We start from the raw sequence: 17,052 nt of genomic DNA, 5'->3' as shown, positions 1-17,052 counted from the left end.
ATAGAAAAAAATATAAGAATGAAAGAAAAAACTATTTCCACCACACATAAGGTTCTACAGTATTCAAAAATAAGTCTACCTTTTGAGATATAAATATCCCCAGAGTTCAAAATACTCATTCTCACCTATGCTAAATATTTTATTAAGAGTCTATTTCTAGCTAAAGCTAACCAAAGAAATTCTGCTTATGAAGGGAGGAGAAGGATGAGAATACCAACTCCCAGGAGATTCCTGAGGTCTCTAATCTCTAACCTTTTGATTGGTTACCCAATTATTCTGGATCTTGAGCAGCATTACAAGATTCCCTCTTCACCCAGAACTCTTGGGACCTCCTGAATAAAGATTTCCCCAACACAAGAGAACACACATGCAAGGTGTTCAATGTAGCCAAGCAAGTCATTAACTTACCAGATTCCAAGGATAACAGCCAGCTCTTCAGCACACAGGTTGGGCATCTGATACTGTTCACTATCTGCTAACTTTATCTCATTTAGAACAGTATCATCATTCAGCTCAAGATTCTGGTGGAATACAAAAGAAAATACTTAGACCAAAACTGTATGCAATTGATTGCTAGGGAAGGATAAAATACCTTGTTTAAAATTATACAATGTCTACCTCTGGTTAACAGGCTTTCTCTTGAAACACTTATTTGAGGACAACTTACTGTGTAGAAATAGAGGACAGGCCACCTATACTTCAGGAATACATTGACAATATCAATAGAGAATAACAGTTAACATTGCTTGAGCCTACTGTACTCTTCCTACTCTGCCTCTACACTATAAACTAAAACATCAACTCCCAGCTCTATTGCTCAGCAGGCTCTGGAATGGAAAACAGTTTGAAAAAATAAAATCTGAAGATCTAGAGGACTTGATAGAATACTTGATTTTAAGAATGACTACAAAGCCAAGACAGTGTGGTACTGGAATAAAGACAGACATATATCTGAATGGAATAGAATAGAGTCTAAAATTTTAGGTCCACATTATATGGTCAGTTGATTTTCAACAAAGTACACAGGTGATTTAATCAAGGAAAGTCTTTTCAATAAATGACTGGAACAACTGGATATACATTTAGAAAAAAAAAAAAAAGACCCTCACCTCTATCTCATACCCTATACAAAAATTAAACAAAAATTGATCACAGACCTTAAAGTAGAAGCTAACAAACAGTAAAAAACTTCTAAAAGAAATCCTAGGAGAAAAGTTTTGCAACAATGGGGTAGGCAGACATAAAAAAACCTGAATTATCGGAGAAAAACTTAATATGTTGGACATCATCAAATTAAAAACTTCTGCTCTTTGAAAACACTGTTAAGAAAATGAAAAGCCAAGCCAAAGACTCAGAGAATATATTCACAAAAGAAATATCTGAAAAGGGGCTTGTGTGTAGAATATGAAGTCTTACAACCAGAAATAAGAAGATAACCCGATATAAAAATGGACAAAAGATTTGTATAAATGCTTCGTAAGAGAAGATATACCAATAGTCAACATGCACACAAGAATATCCTGAACAAAGTAGTCAACATGGAAATACTAATTAAAATCAGAATGAACTACTAGTACACACATATTAGAATGGATAAAATTTAAAAGACTGACAATTCTAAATGTCAACAAAGATCTAGAACTTTCTTAAAATGGTACCACCACAGAAAACAGTTTGCCAATTTTTTATAATAAACATGCATTTATTTACCATGTAAACTATCCATTCCGCTCCTTAATAGTTCCCCATGAGAAATGAAAACATATGTCCTCACAAACACATGCATTTAAATGTTAACAGCAATTTTATCTGTAATAGCTCCAAACTGGAAACAATTCAAATGTCTGTCAATAGATAATATTTTTAAATATACATATATCCATCAATGCAATTCTAATCAGCAATATCAGAAACTAATGACACACACAACCACATGAATAAGTTTCAAAAACAACATGCTAAGCAAGTGACCAAATACAAAAGAGTACATACTGTATGATTCCATATGAAATTCTAGAAAAGCCAAACTATCTGTAGTCATTGAAGGCAAATCAATGATTGTTTAGGGACAGAGGTATGGGGGATTAACTGAAAAGGGCGTGATAGAACTTTTAGGGTGGTGAAACACATCTTGACTGTAATGGTTGTGTGTATGTGGGGGGTGAGATATATATACACACACACACACACACACACACACACACACACTAATCCATGACCCTGTGCACGTATTTGTGCACACTGAAAGGAAATTAATTAGAAGGTGGCCGACGGGGTGGGAATGGGCGAAATGAGCTGGACACGCCCTGGAGCCAACCTCCCGCAGTCCCTCCCAGGCCGGCAGCGCCACAGCTCAAAGGCATTTGTAGGGTCCCTCAACCTGGCCTGTGGGGATCGGGCCAAAACCCACTCTCTGACATCCCTCGATGGGTCCTGGAGTGCGAGAGGGCACTCTGCAAAGTTGCTGCTGTACAGGGTGTGGAACACAAACCAAGTGTGCAGTAAACCAGATTCGGGGCCGACAGTGCCCCAGCAACAACATAACCCACAGCCGGAGGTGGAATCGCGTGGCCCCGCAAGGAATTGGGCTCCCTCCTCTCTGGTTCTGGGGTGCATCACTCGAGAACCACCACTGCCAAGTCACCACAGCTCGGCAGCTACTACATTGAAAGTCTGCCTCCCTGGTGGTCACTGTGCATCATACCTACTAGCCATTCGCTTAGCCTTTTGTACATACAGAAGATATATTTGTCAAACCCCATCAAACTATACAATTAAAATGGGTCAATTTTTATTATGTCAGTAATATTTCAATATAATTGTTTTTAATTAATTATCAAAAAATAGTAAAATCACAATATGATACACACACTCAGAAGAATGGCAAAAATTACCAAGCATTGGTAAGGATGTAGAGCAACTGGTGCCTTGAAACTTTGAGGTTGGGAATATAAAATGATAGTATTTTGGAAAACAATTTGGCAGTTTTTCACCAAGTTAAAAATATACTTACCATATAACCTAGTCGTTCCATTCCTAGATATTTACCCATGAGAATTAAAAAGATATGTTCACACAAAGACTTACACACAAATCTTCCAAGCAGTTTTATTCCTTATAGCCAAAAACTAGAAACAGCTAAATGGTCCACCAACAGGGGAATGGATAAGCACATTGTGGTATCAACTGAGCAATAAACAGGAGCTAACCACTGCTATCAAAATATCAGTGACTCTCAAACATTATACTAAGTGAAAGAAACCAGACACAAGAGCCACAGTGTCTGATTCTATTTATTTGAAATTCTAGAAAAACAGCTCTAGTCTGTGACAGAAAACAGATCAGTGGAAGGGAAAGTGATTGCAGGAATATGTGTGGACTTTCTGTCATGATGGAAATGGTTCTATATTTTTATTACGGTGGTGGTTACATGTGTCTCTATTTATCAGAACTCACCAAAACTGAACATTTAAAATAGGTATGCCGAAACCGGTTTGGCTCAGTGGATAGAGCGTCCGCTTGCGGACTGAGGGGTCCCGGGTTCGATTCCGGTCAAGGGCATGTGCCTGGGTTGCGGACACATCCCCAGTAGATGTGCAGGAGGCAGCTGATTGATGTTTCTCTCTCATCGATGTTTCTAACTCTCTATCTCTCTCCCTTCCTCTCTGTAAAAAATCAATAAAATATATTAAAAAATAATAATAAAAAAAATAAAATAGGTATATATTATTTTATGTAAATATTTCCTCAACAAATTTGATTTAAATTGTTTCTCTAATCCTATATAATAAAAGGCTAATATGCAAATAGACCAAACGGCGGAACCAGAACAACCGAACAACCAGTCGTTATGACGTGTGCTGACCACCAGGGAGTGTGTGCGGAACATGGCGGGCGTTGGCCACGGTGGGATGGTGGAGGAGGTGAGTGGGAGTGCCAGACCAAGGTGGGGTGCCGGTCACTGTCATCCGGGCGAGCCTCTGGTGGTTACTGAAAATTCTTTGCTCCCGCGCCAGGGTCCTGCCTGGCACTCGCACCTGCGGTGCTGGCCCCACTCGCCCCCTCTGCTGGCGCTGGAGCCGCTGCATCGCACCCACTGCCAGCACCGGCCCCGCTCACACCCATAGCCAGCACCGGAGCTGCTGCTCGCACCCACTGCCAGCACCGGCCCCGCTCACACCCATAGCCAGCACCGGAGCCGCTGCTCGCACCCACTGCCAGCACCGGCCCCGCTCACGCCCATAGCCAGCACCGGAGCCGCTGCTCGCACCCGCTGCCAGCACCGGCCCCGCTCACACCCATAGCCAGCACAGGCCCCGCTCGCACCCACTGCCAGCACCGGCCCTGCTCGCACCCACTGCCAGCACCGGAGCTGCTGCTCACACCTGCTGCCAGTGCTCAGCGCCGGTCCCGATCACTCAACTCAACCAGCAGGTGTGAGCAGCAGCTGCCAGCCCTGATCGCCCCTGAGGGCTTCTCTACCTCCCCCTGCTCCTGAGGGGGCCACTGGGCAGCAGCCGCCACTCGCACCCGCTGACAGTGCCAGCCCCACCCACACCTGCTGCTGGCGCCGGCCCCAATCACGCAGTGTCGTCAGTGGGTGGGAGCAGGGCCAGTGCCGTCAGCGTGTGGGAGCAGTGGTGGTGGGAGCAGGGCTGCCGGCAGACAGGGGACCAGGGGCCATGGTGGAAGGGGCCGGGCAGGGGCACGGAGGATGGGCCGAGACCCACCCTTGTGCCTACCACAGCCTCTCGGCCCACAGTTCCTTTCAAGGTGCACGAATTCATGCACTGGGCCCCTAGTAATTCAATAAAAGTAGCTAAAACTAGGAAGAGTTTAGGAGTTCAGTGGAGCTGGGCAGAAGCCCATAGAAAGCTGAAAACTATCTGTGACTAGGTCAACCTCTTAACTGGTAATCTCTTATTGGTAAACAGTCCTCTGCCCACATCACAGCCCAAAAGAACAGCTTTCCTTGTTTATTCTCAGGTTCATCCTAACTATAGGCCCAGCTCTATCTACAAGATTTCAAGAAACAGCACTGCAACCTTCAAGAACCACTGATGAGAGAAACACAGAAATTGGGCTGCTGCTTAGTTTCCACGGAAACAATGCCTCTTCCTCAGGACTAGCACCCTTCAAAGGGCAGGCTGGCAGGTGCACAGCACACCCTGGTGGCCATCCATTTTCAACACAGGCCTTTCATAATTTTTTAAAGGGAGCTACATATGTAAGTTTTAAGTTTTCTAAATGCCACACTTAAGAGATTAAGCAAAGAAAAAAAGAAAGACTTATGGACACAGACAACAGTATATGTGTATACAAGGGGGTTAAATGGTGATGGAAGGAGACCTGACTTATTGTGTTGGTAAACACAATACAATATACAGATGATGTACGGTAGCATTTATACCTGAAACCTATATGATTTTATTAACCAGTGTCACCGCAATAAATTCAATAAGAAAAGTTTAGCCCGCCGAAACCGGTTTGGCTCAGTGGATAGAGCGTCGGCCTGCGGACTGAAAGGTCCCAGGTTCAATTCCGGTCAAGGGCATGTACCTTGGTTGCGGGCACATCCCCAGTAGGAGATGTGCAGGAGGCAGCTGATCGATGTTTCTCTTTCATCAATGTTTCTAACTGTCTATCTCTCTCCCTTCCTCTCTGTAAAAAATCAATAAAATAAATTTAAAAAAAAAAAAAAAAAAGAAAAGTTTAGCCCAACCGGCGTGGCTCTGTGGCTGAACATCGACCTATGAACCAGGAAGTCATGGTTTAAATCCCGATCAGGGCACATGCCCCGGTTGCACGCTCCATTCCCAGTGCGGGGCTTGCAGGAGGCAGCCAATCAATGATTCTCTCTCACTGATGTTTCTATCTCTCCATCCTTCTCTCTCTCTAAAAATCAATAAAATACATATATACATGTATATGTGTATATATATATACTTTTTAAATATATTAAATAACTCAGGATCCTCCTCACCTTAGTTAAATGTTCCTGAGGAGTCGGGGCTGGACTGAATTCTCCATTTGAAAATGCATCCCCTTCCCTTCTTACATCTAGAATAAGCTGTGCCACGTAATTTTCCTGGAACCGAGTCCTTTTGCCCAAAGCACCTGAAAAAAATATAAAATTATATTCATTGATTTGTCGATCAGACCTACTGTTCAATCATAAAGAGCAATTTTCAGAGTGCTTTAGAGTTTATAAAGTGTTTCTCCATTTCACAAGGAGAAACCTAAGTTTCAGTGATGATTTTAAATGACTTATCCTATATAATAAAGAGCTAATATACTAATTAGACCGGACGGCAGAACAACCATCCGGATGACCTTCCAGATGAAGCTGGGGCTGCAAGGTCCGAGCTCCTTGCACGAATTTCGTGCATCGGGCCTCTAGTAAAGTTATAAAGCCAATAAGCAATGGGGCCAGAATTCAAACCCAGGATTTCTGCCAATAGATTCCACATCACACTATCAACATCCTCAAAAGAGTAACTCATTAAGTGCCGTAGGGAGAAGAAATGTCATCATTTCCATATGACAGATGAAAACATGGAGGTTCTGAGATACAGTCACTTGCTCAGGACTGAGGGGTCCCGGGTTCGATTCCGGTCAAGGGCATGTGCCTGGGTTGCGGACACATCCCCAGTAGGAGATGTGCAGGAGGCAGCTGATCGATGTTTCTCTCTCATCGATGTTTCTAACTCTCTATCTCTCTCCCTTCCTCTCTGTAAAAAATCAATAAAATATATTAAAAAATAATAAAAAAAAAAAATAATCAGAATCAAATGAGCAGAATCAGAGCCAGAGCTTAAAGCCAGGTTTTCAGATTTTAAATCCCAGTCTTTCTATCTGGCTTCAGGTGACATCAAGCCTTTTTTCATTTTGTAACTGAACTAACTTGCTGCAGAATAGCTTTAAGAGAAGCAAAAACTCTCACATCCATTTCCTGGTAAGCGTCAGATTACAAAGATCCTTGATAACCAAGGCCAGTCTAAGAAGTCTGGACTTTATTCTGCTATGAGTCTGGCTCTAAGTTATACCTTTTAAACATGTTACACTAAAAACTGCTACTGAGATGGTCTAACACAGCTTACAATATTTATAGTAAGGTTATAGCTGAATAGAAAAAATAATCTGAATCTCCTTTTATATTTGTGAGTACCACATTTGTATTTTTAAGTTCATCACTCTTAACTTGGAAAAAATTGTGAACACTAGGCAGTAAATACATCTACAGTTAAAGGTGACCATACAAGGCACTATGCTATTTTTCAAGTGGTCCAAAAAAAGTCTCCTAAATCCACAATATTCAAAATCATAATCTCTGAAACTAACCTCACAAGTTATATTACATATAACTATATTTTCAAACACAGACAAGACTTCAACTTGCACACGGCCATTTTTCCAAAAATTGTAAACTGGATATTTAATAATTTTCCCTACACAAACAGTGTTAAAAGATGGCTAGGATCCTAGACAGGCCACAAAGTCATATTTAACTCATAATATACATGAAGGATTTTATTATGTAGCTCAATAAGAAATACAGAGTTTGGAGGCTAAGAATGGACCTTAGAGATAATCTAGACCCAGTCTACGGAGGACATAACAAGTTCAATCATTTCAATACTCACAGATTGGGAGTCACTGTCAGGTATGCTGAGCCCAAGTTCAACAGGTATAAACAGTGTGTCGAGTGATGATGTCTGACTGTCATTAATGTATTCAATACTGAATGCCAATTACATTGTAAGACACTAGGGACAGAGCGATACATAAAAAGAAACCAATGTTTCTTATTTGGTATTCAGAAGAAACACAGAGGTTTTAGGAGAAATTCTGTAATTTACTTATTCACTCAGCAAATGTTTATTGAGTGCCTACTCTATGCCGGATAGTGTTGTAAGGCACTGAATAAACACCTAATCAACAGTCAAAAATTTGGTCTTAAGGAATACAAAAAAAGCAGGATAGAAACCATAGATGGGCATTTACAAGGAAGAGCAATGTAGGAAGGCCAAACCAAACTTGGGAATCAGGAGGGAGGAGTTGAAAGTTCCTTTGTGTCCTGCCTGGCTTCTATACTACTAGCATGTGTCTAACTAGATTAGGAAATAAATGGGCATCTTCAGGAATAAAAAATATACATAATTTCAAGTTTTTTGTAAAACTATGAATTTTTAAAATAAAATCTTTAAAATCCATTTTTGTAAAGCAAAGAATAGGACATAGAAAATCAAATACAACCAAACAATATAGCCAAATTGCCAATGTATATATTAGTTTTATCAAAAAAATTAATCAATTAGCCACAAAAAATAAGTCTTACCTGTCAAATCAATTTGTAATTTGCTGATGTCTTTAGCAATGCTGAACTGATCTTTTGCTTTTTTATACTCATAATAATATAAAAATATATATGCACATTCCAGATGGAACTGAATAGCCAAATATCGACCTGAATCTTCTGCAAACAGATGTTCTAGCTTCATCACTACAAGACAAAAGATAAACATGAAAAACTATGATGAGAATAAAATTATATTGAGTAAAATGTTGAGTCCATAATATGTGAAGTATATATTACGTTAGCCCTGCTCTTAAAGAATTTTAAATCTGGAAGATAAGAAATTCATATAATAGTTCACAGCTAAAATTTGCTGAGTACTTGTATGTTCCAAGCAGAAAGCTAAAGACACTACATACGTTACCTCCTTTACTCCAAACAATCCTAGAAGATACGATTCATAGCCTGCTCTTTCTTGTTTTAGAGTGCTTGCCTGCACCATATGATTCATAACCCTGTTCTTTCTTGTTTTAGAGTGCTTGTCTGCATCTTGCTATTAAAAAAAAAATGACAACACAAGGTGTTGATACAAAGTACAAATGAATCTATGAAGAACTAAACAATACAAAAAGTCTGATGAAGGGATCAGCTTACAATTTCCTCATAAAGAATGTAGAATTTCTCCCCTAAAAGAAAGGGAGAGCTCTTCCCAAAAGCAGCCTCATGTGACCTCTGAAAATGGTCCAGTACTCATTTGACCCAGAAAACCCCACAAAATCATGCAAATCAAGAGGCTCAAATGTTCGTGTTCACTTTAAGAACACTCATGAAACTGCCCAGTGCCTTCCCTCAGGGTATGTATATCCAAAAAGCCACCAAAGAGCTGAAGGATGTCCCTTTACAGAAGCAATGTGTGCCATGCTGTCCTTACACTGGTGGAGCTGGTGGGTATGCCCAGGCCAAACAGTGGGGCTGGACATAGGATGGTGACCCAAAAAGAGTGCTGAATTTTTGCTGCACATGCTTGAAAATGCAAAGAGTAATGTTGAATTAAGGGTTTGGATGTAGCTTCTCTGGTAATTGAGCACATCCAAGTGAACAAAGCTCCCAAGATGTGGTGCAGAATTTACAGAGCTCATGGGCGGATTAACCTGTACATGAGCTCTCCCTGCCACATGGAGATGATCCTACTGAAAAAAGAGCAGACTGTTCCTAAACTAGAAGAAACAGAAGAAACAACTGTAAAATTACCTCTTCCCCACCCTGTATTATAGAGAAGTCCCTTATCAGATATAACATTTGCAAATATTTCCTCCTATCCTGTGAGTTGTCTTTTCACTTTCTTGATCGTATCATTCAAAAGAAAAGCTTTTTTTAATTTTAAAGAAGTCTATAGTCATCGCCCTTTAAAGTTAAAAAAAAAGTCTAAATTATTTTTTTTTTTTGTTACTCAAACTTTTTTAAAAATATATTTTTATTGATTTCAGAGAGGGAGAGAGAGATATAGAAAAATCAATGATGAGAAAGAATAATTGATTGGCTGCCTCCTGCATGCCCCCTACTGGGGATCGAGCCCACAACCCGGGTATGTGCCCTTGACCAGGGACCCTTCAGTCCGCAGGTCAACACTCTATCCACTGAGCCAAACCAGCCAGGGCATTACTCAAGCTTTTGATGTGGTATCTAAGAATCCATTGCCAAATCTGACGTCATGAAGATTTACCCCTATATTTTCTCCTGAAAGTTTTATAGTTTCAGCTCTTATATTCAGGTATCTGACCCATTTTGATTTAACTTTTTGTATATGATGTAAGGTAAGGGTCCAATTTTATTCTTGTGCATGTAATTACCCAGGAGCCCCAACACCATTTGTTGAAAGACTATTCTTTCCCCATTAAAACATTTAATGTGTAGAATAAAGCAAGTAATTATGTTATCATTGTTAGGAACAAGACTTTCAGTTTAAGAAGAGAAGGCTACAAGTATCAGTCAAACATAGAAACATTTTGCAAAGTTAATTTTTTTTCAAACTATAAGAGAAAGTTTATTTAGAAAGACACAGAGGTAGAAGAAGTGAGCTGTAGAAGGAACGGGCTCAGGAAATGAGTTACCCAGGCAAAAAAAGGACCCTTGAAGCTTAGGGGAGGGAGGGATAGAGGGAGGGAAGCCTTGAGAGACAGAGAGACCTTGAGAGATGAGAGGAGGAGGAAAGGCTTGGGATGAGCAGATATTTAGCAATCCTTTGATGGCTATCACCACCAAGATGGAAATCCAATGTCCTAGTGATCCAAGGTCTAGTTCAACCTGACACACAACCCCTCACATCTGCTCCTGCAATTCCCAAACACAGACATTCCAAGTCTCCCTGCCTCTCTTTGTACATATTGTATACCCTGTCCAACTTCTCCACCTAATAAATTCTCACTGGTTCTTAAAAAGTCAGTTCAAACATCAAACACTTTGTGAAGCCTTCGCTGATCTCTCAAGTTTAGACTAATCACATCCTTTCCTTCATTCCTTCCTCTTTAGGCCTTTTTCTTCCTATATTCTAGCACCTATCCCAGTGAGTTCACTGACATCCCCAGCACCTAGCACAGTGACTGGAACACAGCAAGCATTAAAAAAATACATATGTATTGTTACTAAATATCAAATATGGCAGGCAACAGAAGGCATGAGTAAAACTGGGAATAATTGAAGATTTTTCCTATTAAAAAAGTGGCATGATGAAATTGCTACTTAGGAAAACCAATCCAGTACTGATGTATAGGGACAAGGAACAAAGGGCGAAAAAGAGCCTACAGGGGAGGTACAATCTTTCGGACATGAAGTAATAATGATAGTGGCCTTAAGTAACTGGAGGGCTGGCCATGCAGGACTAGACCTATCCCACCATCTCCGTTGCTCCACAGCAGTGCAGTTCACTAAGTCATTGGTGATGACAGAAGTATTTTATAGCTGCACTCTCCAAAATGATAGCCATCAGCGCCACCTGCTCTCTGAGCACTTGAAATGTGGCTAGTGAAACTGAGGAACTCAAGTCTTTAATTCATTTATTTCACTTGATTTTATTTTAAATAGTCACGTGTGGCTAGTAGCCACTATACTGGACAGGAGCTCTAGCTAGCAATTGTGGCAAAATAGCAGATATTTTAAATTAATAAAAGGAAGCACTTTGTAGCAATTATTGATCCTAAAAATGGAGTGGACTCCCTCTCAAGAGTCATCTTGGAAAGTGCCCAAGAAAAGAGGAGATGACTTTTTTGATACAATTTTCCAACAGATTACAGCAATAGGATGGGTAGAATGATGGCCTACAAAGAATCAAATTATTTTTGCCTGGAAAATATTCAAAGATCATTTTTACATGGAAGAGAACCTTGGTTTGGAAATTAGATAAGTTATCTGAGGTCACACAGGGAGTCAATGACAGAATAGCAACTAAAAGCCAAATCTTAAAACACTATGTTCTGTTAATTTTCTCGACTGTGACAATTTCATGGGAATGCATATGTAAAATGTCATCAATTGTATACTTTAAATGAGACTTATTATAGGTTAATTATACTTTTAAAATGCTGTTTAAAAAAGCACACTATACCCACCACATCCATACTACCCTATGTCAACTCTTTAGCATCATCTCGTAAGAGTTATTAAGGATAAATTAGTTAATATATTTAAAGATTAGAACAGTGCTTGGTATAGAGTAAGCATTACAGAAATGTTAACTGCACTATCACTATTAGATACTAGAATTCCGCCCTACTGACCATTCTGGAGAACTGTAATTAGAGTCAGAAACTCCAGATCATAGTTCTGGTTCTTGGACAGTCTCTCTGAGTCTCAATTCTTTGTAAATGAGTTAGTTAACTGGACAAAATAATCTCTAAAGCAGCAGTCACCAACCAGTGGTCCGCAGACCATGGTGGTCTGTGAGGTCTGAAAGGTTGGCAACCGCTGCTCTAAAGGCCCTTTCCAAATGAAAGATTTCAGAAGTGGACGAGGATAAGAGTTATAGAAAGAGAAAAGAAGGATGGATATGGGGATCCTTAGAGAAGAACTGATAAGATTTAAGAACTGGCTAGATATACAGAATGAAGGAAAACAACGAATCAACTATGAACACAAAGTTTTGAGCTTTGGATGACTCAAGGTTTAAATAAAAAGAAGAACATGTTGATGCAACAGAAGTACACTTATTGTTTTAACAAATCAGTAAGTACATGAAAATGAATATTCATGACCTTCTAAATCAAACCCTCAACCAGTACATTTAAAACATATGCTAAACTCAAAATCTGTTCTCATGAGAGTATGTGAATGCTGTGTTAAAATGAAATCCCTATGGATAATTATAATTAGACTAGAGGCCCGGTGCATGAAATTTGTGCACTGGAGGAGGAGAGGGGGGAGAACGGGTCTCTCAGCAGGGCCTGCGCCCTCTCGCAGTCCGGGAGCCCTCGAGGGATGTCCAACTGATGGTAGTCGGACATCCTTAGCGCTGTCGCAGAGACCGGAGAGGCTCCCGCCACCTGCCACCACTGCTACGCTAGCTAGGCGTGAGCCTGGCTTCTGGCTGAGTGGTGCTCCCCCTGTGGGAGCGCACTGACCACCAGGGGGGAGCTCCTGCATTGAGCATCTGCCCCCTGGTGGTCAGTGCATGTCATAGTGACCGGTCAGTCTACCATCCGGTCAATTTGAATATTAGCCTTTTATTATATAGGATAACCATATTTAGCATGATTAATAATATTCATTCTAAAGTATCAAATTATTTTACAAGTAAACGCATATATCAGCCACCAAGAAACTAATCTCTTGAACTCTTTCAATGTGGGAACAATTTGACCCTAGAGTCACACAACTGCCTGTAGATGTCACAACAGAACCCTTGAACAAAGCATTTTAACCTGTTTTCTCTTAGACAGTGACTTCTTCATGAGCTCATCTTCAAATAGCTAAACTGCAATATTATGGCTCATGCATTTTCAGTATCAAAGCCTACAATAAATGGTTGTGCATCCCTAAGCAGTCTTTAGAGAACCATGGTTTCATGAGTGTGACATCCAAGAGTGCTTTAGATAGTGCTGAGAGACAAACTCCTCAAGATTCCAACTTACTCCTTCATAGACGGGATCAGTCCAGCTGACACTCTGATGCACTCTGTTCCACTACATCGTACTGATGCAACATTCTTGGACCAAAAGATAAAGATCACAGTTGCTGATAATATACTTGCTCTGTTTCATAGACTGCAAAAAAATCCTTCCAACTTTCTGATGATCCCTCAAGGGCAACATTTCAAATATAATATTCTTCCCTGGACACTGAACAGTATTTCAGTTATAACTGACTGCTTGGTTAACACTTGGGTCAAATCCCAGAACAAAACATTTTTTAAATAAAATTGTTTATGAAATGTTGTAGGTTAAGACTATCTACAGACCTATTTAGACATAGCCAAATGGACCAATTTATGACTAGATAACATGAAAAATGTCGTTGATTAGCCTAGAATAGCAACATAAAAAATTCTGAGTTGTAAGGCAAAGCAAATGATATGCTACAATACACTGCAGAAAGGAACTGAGACCACTTGGGGAATGAGTCAGTTACAGTCATATTTTCCAATATCTTAGTTATTAAGCCTTTCTGTTCAGAAACTTAATTTTACCTCTTAGAATTCTCTCTAAAATACACCATTGTGGTTCCTGCCTTTAAAAATAGCACATAAAGAAGGTATGTTCTTCTTTTCTTAATGAAGAGTTATCATTATGAACATTAGCCAGAGATATGGTAAAGAGACAGCCATTAATGTAGATTTACATAATATAGAATAAATCTGCACCAATGGCTATACCAAATTTCATTTCCTTTAAAAAAAAAAAAACTGCCAGTGATACCTTAGTTTTTGTTCATTTACAAATTTTCCATGAAAGTATAATAAAACATAGGAAACTGTATAATATCCTATGCAGTAGGCTGTAACTACCTTTTTTAAAATTAAATAGGAGCTGAATCCTGAAGCCATCCTCCTCCAAATGTTTTCAATAACCTATGGGAAAAAATCAACTTTTCCCCCACTACTTTCAATGACATTCAGCTCATCCCTGAAAACTTTACCCAATTTATTAACTAGCTGCTTACCCCTCCGCCCCGCCCCCCCCCCCCCCGCGCCCCCACACACACACTCTTATTTCTCCCTTGCACAAAGTTTGTTTACAGAGTGTCTCTTACTTAAAAAATATGCAAAGACATGAATGGGGGGGAGACATAGTCTACACATTTTCATTTCACTAAAAACAGAAAGAGGACAAGACATATCTGCTAAACGGGCATCAGGTGTCAGTTTTCTCCAAGTCCCACTTGATATTCCATTTTGAAGAGAATGCCATACCTAGGCAACACTATTATGAAATGATTCAAAGTACCACATGGTATCTGGATAGGATCAATTTTCTCATACTTCTATAATATTTTACATTTTAAAAATTTCTTACACAGAAATTAAATTAGGTCAAATCTGCAATTGAGATGGAGGACTAATAGAAAGAGTTCCTCCTAAAAAGTACATATAGACCCCTAGACGGCTTGGCTCAGTGGATACAGCATGTTCAGGAGATACCAATGTGTCTCGCACATCGATGTTTCTCTCTTTCCCTCCCTCCCTCCATCCCTCCCTCCCTTCTTTCCTCTCTCTCTCTCTCCCTTCTTCCCTTCTGCTCTTTCTAAAAACTGATGGAAAAATAGCCTCAGTGGAAAAATATCCTTGGTTGAGAATTAACAGAAAAGAAAAAATGTTAGCTACCAGCCCTGGCTATGTAGCTCAGTTGATTGAGCATCATCCTGTGCACCGAATGGTCGCTGATCTGATTCCCAATCAGGGCACATACACAGGTTGCAGGTTCGATCCCTGGTTTGGGGTGCTATGGGAAGCAACCGATCAATGTTTCTCACATCGATGTTTCTCTCTCTCTAAAAATCAAATTAAAAAAAAGAATCAACCAATGAATGCATAAGTGGAACAACAAATATATGTTCCTCTCTCTCAAATAAATAAATCAACTAATCTGCTACTAAATGTCAGGTTTAAATCCAGTGGCAGAAAATAGCTGTCATCAACAAATCAACAAACGACAAGTACTGGAGAGGATGCTGAGAAAAAGGAACCCTCTTGCTGGTGGGAATGCAGACTGGTGCAACCACTGTGGAAAACAGTATGAAGTTTCCTCAAAAAATTAAAAATGGAACTCCCATTTGACCCAGAAATCCAACTTCTAGGAACATATCCCAAGAAATTAGAAACACCAATCAGAAAGAATTATATGCACCCATATGTTCATAGCAGCACAATTCACCATAGCTATGACTGGAAACACCTAAGTGCCCATCAGCAGATGAGTGGATTAAAAAACTGTGGTACTGCCCTGACGGGTTTGGCTCAGTGGATACAGCGTCAGCCTGCGGACTGAAGGGTCCCAGGTTTGATTCCGGTCAAGGGCATGTACTTTGGTTTCGGGCACATCCTCAGTAGAGGGTGTTCAGGAGGCAGCTGATCGATGTTTCTCTCTCGTCAATGTTTCTAACTCTCTATCCCTCTCCCTTCCTCTCTATAAAAAATCAATAAAATATATTTTTTAAAAAACAAACTGTGGTACATCTATACAATGGAATACTATACTGCTACAAAAAAGAAGGAACTCTTACCATTTGCAACAGCATGGATGGACCTGGAGAGCATTATGCTAAGCGAAATAAGCCAGTTGGAGAAAGATAAATATCACATGATCTCACTCACTTGTGGAATGTAATGAACAACATAAACTGATGAACCAAAATAGAGCCAGAGAAAAAAATATTTTAGAATATAATAGAAGTAATCCTGATATTTGCAGATTTTTAATATTTCCTACAACTTTTGTGATACTATACTATGTTAATACAGTTTTGGTAATATTATTATATTTAAAATCTTTTTTCTTGAACTATTAACTTTTATTGCATGTAATATATTTAAAATCGTTTTTCTTGAAATACTAATGTTTATTGCATGTAACAATAAATAAGTAAATCCAGTGGCAGAATAAAAAAAAATGTAAATATACAAAGTTGAAGCTCAGAATAAATACTTTTTTTAACATAAAGAAAAGTGTATTTATTTTATTATTATTATTTATTTTAATCCTCACCCACGGATACTTTTTCCATTTTTTTAGAGAGAGTAGAAAGGAGGGGGAGAGACAGAGAGGGACACATCGACTGGTTGCCTCCTGCACACACTCCGACCAGGGGCCGGGGATTGAGCCTGCAACCAAGGTACATGCCTTTGACTGGAATCAAACCTGCAACCCTTCCGTCCAAGGGCCAACACTCAAACCACTGAGTCAAACTGCCTAGGGCAGAATACTGGTAAATACTTTTTAATAGAGACAAAGTTTATTCTAAAATGCCCTTGCTCGTTCCATAGCCTTATGTTACCTAAAGTCCTGGAAAAATATAAACCAAGTCCTAATATAAACAACATAAATGAATCAGTTATTATAGATTGTTAAAATCTATAGTATTATAGATTCAAATATCTTCCTTATTGAATCATATATAGATGGTTCACTTTATCTAATATTAGCATATACTTATATATTTCTGTCCTAGAACAAAATAAAAACTTGAGAAATTAGTTTCAACTGATAACCTAACTATATTTATTACTGCACAAATTAATGTCCTGTCTTATGTATCTGATCGACCTTTGT

At 39.5% G+C, this 17,052-nt stretch overlaps 1 protein-coding gene across 1 annotated transcript in view; it reads right to left on the bottom strand.

Annotated features, from left to right (window-relative positions):
- The window catches only part of TTC27 (tetratricopeptide repeat domain 27), a 100,037-nt gene that overhangs the window by 68,973 nt on the left and 14,012 nt on the right, over positions 1–17,052 (bottom strand). Inside the window, exons 6-8 of the mRNA XM_070428968.1 lie at positions 8,339–8,503; positions 5,984–6,117; positions 409–521 (exon numbers count right to left, since the gene is read on the bottom strand). Coding sequence (XP_070285069.1) covers positions 409–521; positions 5,984–6,117; positions 8,339–8,503 — 412 coding nt within the window. The remainder of the gene's footprint in view (positions 1–408; positions 522–5,983; positions 6,118–8,338; positions 8,504–17,052) is intronic.

The sequence above is a fragment of the Myotis yumanensis genome, unplaced genomic scaffold (assembly GCF_028538775.1).
Source record: "Myotis yumanensis isolate MYYU_CA2020_CCGP unplaced genomic scaffold, mMyoYum1.0.hap1 SCAF_11, whole genome shotgun sequence".
In the NCBI taxonomy this organism is placed as follows: Eukaryota; Metazoa; Chordata; class Mammalia; order Chiroptera; family Vespertilionidae; genus Myotis; species Myotis yumanensis.
The sequence above is the reverse complement of the archived record's forward strand: the minus strand, read 5'-3'. Positions and strand labels throughout refer to the sequence as shown.